This window comes from Mangifera indica, chromosome 2 (genome assembly GCF_011075055.1).
Source record: "Mangifera indica cultivar Alphonso chromosome 2, CATAS_Mindica_2.1, whole genome shotgun sequence".
Classification (NCBI taxonomy): Eukaryota; Viridiplantae; Streptophyta; class Magnoliopsida; order Sapindales; family Anacardiaceae; genus Mangifera; species Mangifera indica.
Window position 1 is genome coordinate 18,128,641 of NC_058138.1, and position 7,127 is coordinate 18,135,767.

The 7,127-nt window shown below is 34.5% G+C and overlaps 2 protein-coding genes across 2 annotated transcripts; one reads left to right on the forward strand and one right to left on the reverse strand.

Annotated features, from left to right (window-relative positions):
* Window positions 1–236: 236 nt before the first annotated feature.
* On the forward strand, window positions 237–2,752 carry LOC123208638 (laccase-17-like). Its single transcript, XM_044626164.1, has 6 exons — window positions 237–380; window positions 458–609; window positions 689–933; window positions 1,033–1,161; window positions 1,234–2,202; window positions 2,324–2,752. Exons 1-6 carry the CDS (start codon window positions 237–239, stop codon window positions 2,452–2,454), a joined length of 1,770 nt encoding a protein of 589 aa, XP_044482099.1. The 3' UTR covers window positions 2,455–2,752.
* Window positions 2,753–4,695: 1,943 nt separating this feature from the next.
* Window positions 4,696–5,199, reverse strand: LOC123208639. The gene has a single exon (XM_044626165.1). The coding sequence runs from the start codon at window positions 5,197–5,199 to the stop codon at window positions 4,696–4,698; it is 504 nt and encodes a 167-aa protein (XP_044482100.1).
* Window positions 5,200–7,127: the final 1,928 nt, after the last annotated feature.

The following is a 7,127-nucleotide window of genomic DNA, read 5'->3' on the forward strand; positions in this document are numbered from 1 at the left end:
GAAAGAAAGGTGGTTAGAAATATTAATTGATTACCTTTGACACCACTCTAAAGTTGTTCTAACAACTAGCCATTGAGCTCTTCTTTTTCACTGTGCTTGAAACTACAGAAATCTGCTGCAATATTTTTTTATCACCTTCAGCTACGCCGTTAACCTTCCTCAACTCTTTATATAAATGCTAACGTATAAGCTTTGATGAATATATACATACATACTCAAGAAGTAGTTCTATTTCTATGCGTCCATTAGACACAGTGGAGAAAAAAATGGGTTCTTCACTGCTTCAATCACCAGCCCTCATAGGATTCCTCTTCTCTTTTTTCACTTTGTCTCTGTTTGCTGAGCCTGCACTTGGCATCACTAGGCACTACAAATTTGATGTATGAAATACTGCAATATGATACATTCTACAATAAATGGGCAGTTTTAATAACTTTTAACGTATATTAATTTGTAGGTCCAATTGCAAAATGTGACACGTCTATGCCATACCAAAAGCATTGTAGCAGTAAATGGGCAATTTCCAGGGCCTCGCATTGTAGCAAGGGAGGGTGATCAGCTCCTAATCAAAGTCGTTAACCATGTCCAGAACAATATCTCCATCCATTGGTAATATATACATATATATTTAATAAGGAAAATCATTTTAGCCCTTATAGGATTAAAAGTTATGGTTTGTTTGAAACAGGCATGGCATTCGGCAGCTTCAAAGCGGATGGGCTGATGGACCAGCATATATAACTCAATGCCCCATTCAAACAGGGCAGAGCTATGTGTATAACTTCACCATTGTTGGGCAGAGAGGTACACTGTGGTGGCATGCTCATATATCATGGCTAAGATCAACTCTCTATGGCCCCATCATCATTCTTCCCAAGCGCGGCGTTCCTTACCCCTTTGCTAAACCTTACAGGGAGGTCCCCATCATCTTTGGTAATTAAAACTATTAACAAGACACATTTGTAATTTATCTTCTTCCAAAGTAGTATGAATTTGCTGCAATATTAATGATGCGTAAATTTGAAATTGCAGGAGAATGGTTCAATGCAGATACTGAGGCTATCATTAGCCAAGCCCTTCAAACAGGTGGAGGCCCTAATGTGTCAGATGCCTATACCATCAATGGACTTCCAGGGCCTTTATATAACTGCTCAGCTAAAGGTAGCCAATTCCACAACATATATACTATGAATAAGAGCATTTTAGTTGATTTTGATAAATTTGTGTTGGCAGATACGTTCAAACTTAAGGCGAAGCCTGGAAAAACCTATCTTCTGCGTTTAATCAATGCTGCACTAAATGACGAGCTCTTCTTCAGCATTGCTAATCATACTGTCACAGTTGTTGAGGTTGATGCCGTTTATGTTAAACCTTTTCAAACTGAAACATTACTCATTGCCCCTGGTCAGACGACAAATATTCTTCTCGAAACAAAATCCCAGGACCCAGGTGCCGCATTTTTTATGACTGCTAGACCTTATGTGACTGGTCGGGGCACTTTCGACAATACAACAGCTGCTGGTATTTTAGAGTATGAAAAGCCAATGAACTTCCATTCAAGCAACTCCATCAAAAAACTTCCACTTATTAAACCAATTTTACCTCCTCTTAACGACACTTCATTTGCTACAAATTTCGCCAATAAACTTCACAGCTTAGCAAATGCACAATTCCCTGCTAATGTGCCCAAAAATGTCAATAAGCGATTCTTTTTCATAGTCGGCCTAGGAACAAGTCCTTGCAGCAGTAACCAAACCTGCCAAGGCCCCAATGGAACCATGTTTGCAGCTTCGGTTAATAATGTCTCTTTTACAATGCCAAACACAGCTCTACTCCAATCTCACTTTTTTGGCCAATCAAATGGAATTTACACCCCCAACTTTCCTATCTATCCATCGATTCAATTTAATTACACCGGCATCCCACCAAACAATACCATGGTGAGCAATGGAACAAAGTTAGTGGTACTTCCTTATAACACAAGCGTGGAGCTCATTCTGCAGGATACCAGTATACTAGGTGCTGAAAGCCACCCTCTTCATTTGCATGGCTTCAATTTCTTTGTTGTGGGACAAGGTTTTGGAAATTTCGATCCAAACAATGACCCTGCAAACTTCAATCTTTTTGATCCTATTGAACGGAACACCGTTGGCGTGCCATCAGGTGGGTGGGTGGCCATTCGTTTCCTAGCGGACAATCCAGGTAGGTGAAAGACAAAAGATCACTATAATTTGCATTAGTTAAATGAACATCCATCTTATCGCTGATTTAGACATGGTTTCAATTATAACAGTCTAATTTAAGCTCAACCGTGTGTGAACAGGGGTTTGGTTTATGCATTGCCACCTTGAAGTCCACACCAGCTGGGGTCTTAAAATGGCTTGGATTGTATTAGATGGAAAGCTTCCTAAACAGAAACTCCTTCCTCCACCTGCAGATCTTCCCAAGTGTTAACTTTATTTTACTCACTTTTTGGCTTGCTCTGAACAGAAACTGCCTGAATGATTTTCTTTTTCTTTTCAATTCAGTAAAACTCCTCAGCGGAATTTATGTTTGTCGATCTATGTGGAGTCAAGGAAATGAAAGGAAGGACAATTTTTCTAACATGTAGAATTCAATAATATTATCCCTCTCTGATTTATTTTGCAGAAAATTTTAAATAATCTTGCGTATCATCTAGCTAATTTTTTTAGTGTAGACTCTTACTGGAAGACTGACATGAGATGAACATTGCAAAGAGGGTGATGACTTGCATAAAATTTGTAGTAAAGTGCATATACACTAAAAAGTACCATGAAAGTTGAATTCCAAATAATCTGGTCCACAAACAACTGCCAAGGCGATAATGCTGTGCATGCCAGGAGACGTATGCATGAACTTGAAAAAGACATGTGCATAATAAAAAATACCATGAAAGTTGTGCAAGCTCCTTGTCCGTCTTCTTCTAAATATTATCTTAGCCATATGTTCATCAACACAAGCAGGCCAGCAAACCAAACTCTTTAGGGAATATATAGGAGCTGAGGGAAAGGACATTACATTTTCTGATGTACCAGTTCAATTTCATTTTATTATCTCCTTTGATATAGACTAAACCTCAGCTTCTCATCCATCTCCCACCAGTGGTGACTAAAGAGTATACTGGGACACAAAACCTTACCCCTGCTCGTGTTTCTTCCCTCAAAGCTCAGCATCCAAATATCAAGGTGGCTACGAGTCTTGTATTAAGCTGAAAAGTCGAGGTGAACTTCATGGTATATTTATTTGGTAAGCAGATGACTCCGGGAAGGATGGTTTCCGCTGTGCGAAACAGTCACATAACTTTTTGGCCTCCACTGAATGCTCTGTCTCTATGATGAGATGCATGTAGCCAGTTCTTAGCTATAGATTAAATAAAACCAGATGCATTTACAGCTGATTAGAATAGTAAAGACTTTTTATCAAAAACTTATTATTGTAAAAAGAATGGACAGTAACAACATCAGAAATTCCCAATTATTTTTGTCTATCAAAGAGCTTCATCAACTGATATTGAACATGTCTGTTCAATATTATCTTACATGAAAATTTTGTAACATTACTATTCAAAGGAATCTGAAGTCTAATATTCTGGAGCAGAAGACAATTTTCCTTGAAGACAGAAAAGCACATTTCATTCAAACAAAGCTTGATATTAGTTCCTGCTTGTTACAACCTACAGCAATTTGGTAAAGCAGATTGAACACAAATGTCATCGATCATTAGTTATACCATTCATATACATGTCATCCAGAAAAGAGGCAAACATTTGACATAAATTTCAGACGATTGTTATGCTTAATTCACTAGTTATTTATTATATTAACTTCAGACTAGACACAGAATTTTCAAATTCAAGGAAGAGGCCAGCATCAAAGAGTCCGTAGGTCTCCAAAATTTTCTCATATAACACTAATGTTAGTAGACCATTCAAGGAATGGTGGGCATGTATTACACGAGTAAACAGTTATCTGAGCAATCAAAGATTAAATAAAGTGATTATTTTGAATTTCATGAGCAACTAACTTAAATTTACAGACAACCAAACAAATAGAATTTGCAACTATTACTATACAGATAATTGGTCAAATGCAATACCAAGATGTGTACACATGTTAACCAAACCATGGTGTCCGCTAATTATTGGTGAATGATTAAACAACTATCATTAGCCAGGCTTCTTTTCCTTATGGAAAAATTTATTATACTGAAGTTACCAACTTCAACCGACCAATGAACTGTTGGACTGCCACAGGCATCCAACACTAAGCGATAGCGCAACACTGAGTTTCAAGAGACAGCAAAATAAACATTTAAGAAATTTTCCCACCAGTGTCAACCATTTTGACCAATCCATTGAAACACAGATTCAATTGAAGACATTTTTCTTCAACAATTGAAAGCCCCTTACTTCCATTGCAATGCATTCTGAAAATTCTTTGTATTAGTAAATAGAACACTCCTACTTAGTTTCAAATTGCACATATCAACAACAGAACAAATAGTATAATTAAATTAGCATCGGATTCAATATCAATAGATGACACTGCAATTAAAAATTCATGATAGAAACTACCCAAGAATCATATCTTCCTTTTCATTATGCAAAACTGCAATCTCACAAAATTACCCATTTAAATGCCACACGTACATTTTGCTCCAAAGAGATTACCAAATTTAACTGTGCTCTTCAGTTTTTCTTTTCTTTTTCTTCTTAATCGGTGATTCTCCTGAATATATTTCCTTTCTCTCCTCAATCTCTCCGCTCTTTCTCTTCTTTTTCGCTGTCTTCTCCTTGACCACAACAATTCCACTCCCGTTAACAAACTCACCTCTTTCCTTCTTCTTATCGTTCTTTTTCTTGCTCTCTACTCCGTTGCTTAGCCCGTGACTCGATTCTCTCAACTCGGGAAGACCGGTTTGTTGATTAGAGAGGACACTTCGGGTCGGCTTTTCCTCTTCGGCAAGAATCTCCGAGTTGGAAGTTTTGCTTTTGCGATTGGATTTGAGTTCCTTGTGAAGCTGAGACAACTCGTTAAAAGCAACAGAAGCACGTCGAAGGTAGGCGCAGAGCGCCGGTGAGGCGTTGGTGTCAGCATTGGCGAATTTGGAGAGAATGGAGGAGGCTTTGGAGAGGGGTATCGAGCTTGTAGAGAGAACCTTTCCTGTGATTGTCTTCATCGCCAACACTTACGGTTACAGTTACTTTAGTTCGGAGTCTTTTACTGGAATCTAGGGTTTTTAGGGAGAAGATAGAAACAAGGGTCAGTTTGAAGGGACACGTCTCTTCACACCAAGTTTATAAAGTCATCCATCTTACTTTTACCGGCGGTTGACAACACCGACCCTGTTAGACTTAGCCATTAAAATACATTTATTTATGTTTAAATAAAGCAAAATTATTTAAATGAACTATTTTAAGAAAGTTTATACAATTTTACACAAACACATCATGGTTATATAAGTCCAATCAAATATCTCAAATAACCTTTGAACACTTGTTAACCCTTAGCACTCTTCATCATCTCTGTTTCAATCAATCGAGAAAGTGCCATTCAATGAAATTATTTAAGGGTCTATACATTTTGAAGAAAAGTGAAGTCCAAGCTTTTAAATGCACATTTCTTGCCTAGAACATTATGTTCTTCAAGACAAATTGTAAGTCGGTCTATAAACAAGAAAATTGTTTTTAATATAGTTAACTATTTTGTAAAGTTTAACAAGTTTGACAAATTATGGAATGCTTGTTTCAAAGAATTCAAACGTCCCTTTCATATACAAAAAGATAAATAATATTCGTCACAATTCATAACAGTTGAAAAATATTTTGAAAAACTTAATACTTTTTCCTTATGAATGTCCACTCCCAAAATAAGACTGTCTGTTTCTTAAAGTATACAACAAAATTAAAATAGTTTTTTGAAGTGAAACTATCATATTTTTAATTTCAAAATAAATATTTTCTCCATGATTCAAAATTATCTCTAAAAACACACCTTGGGAGCACATTAAAAAGGTTAAAGTTCATAAGAGAATTTATGCTATCCAAAGTATAGTAATTCTAAGTGAAAGTTCATATACTTACAATCTAATCTTTTTCTCTTTTTGTACCTAAATCACATGTTTAGAGAACTTGTGCAAATACTTTGTCAAATCAATATAATTAGATACACATCTAATTTGTAATCAAACCAACACGACGGAATCCCATATAAACTATTATATGAAGGTAGAATCTTAAATTAACTACTTTAAGAGTAGAATTTTAAACAATTATGATACAATCTCATGAGAAATTAGTATATTGAGTTGATATAAATATAATGAAACATTCGAAACATTTCCTTGAAGAAATAGACATAAGATGCTTGGAGTCAAAGTCTAAAATACTGTAAATCTTGAACATTCCCTTTCCTTTTTTATTTTTTTTAGTTACATTTATTTTATATATATATATATATATATATATATATATATATATATATATATATATGTCACTAATAGTAATGTTTATAAAGTAATGTTATGTGTATAACTTTTGTACACAAATAACAACTTATTATGTGATTGAATAGTTAAAAATTAAAAATAAATATAATGATATTTTATTATTTATGTATAAAATTATGCACAAAGTATCCTTGTTGCTTGCAAGAGTATGTAACAAATTAATGGACTTATAGCATTAACAAATTTACCAATAAACCATAGTGTGATGACATAGCCCCATAACCATGTAAATAGGGGCTTTATAGTCGTCCAAACAAATATTGATTGGCAGGATATTGCTTATAATTTCAATTTCAGGGACATACCCATATTAAATGTTATAGGAAGCTATTTCATTGCCATATATTTAATTAAAGAATAATGTTATATATATAATTTTTATATATAAATAATAACGTATTATCATATAATTAAATAATTAAAAAATAAATATAAAATAATACTTAATCATAATATGATATATTATTATTTATATATAAATTATGTATAAAAATTATATTTATAATTTTATTATTGATTAAAATGTTACACTATCCAATCAAATCAAACAACGATGCTCTAATAATTTTGTTAGAAAGGAACATAGATTTCATTTATTT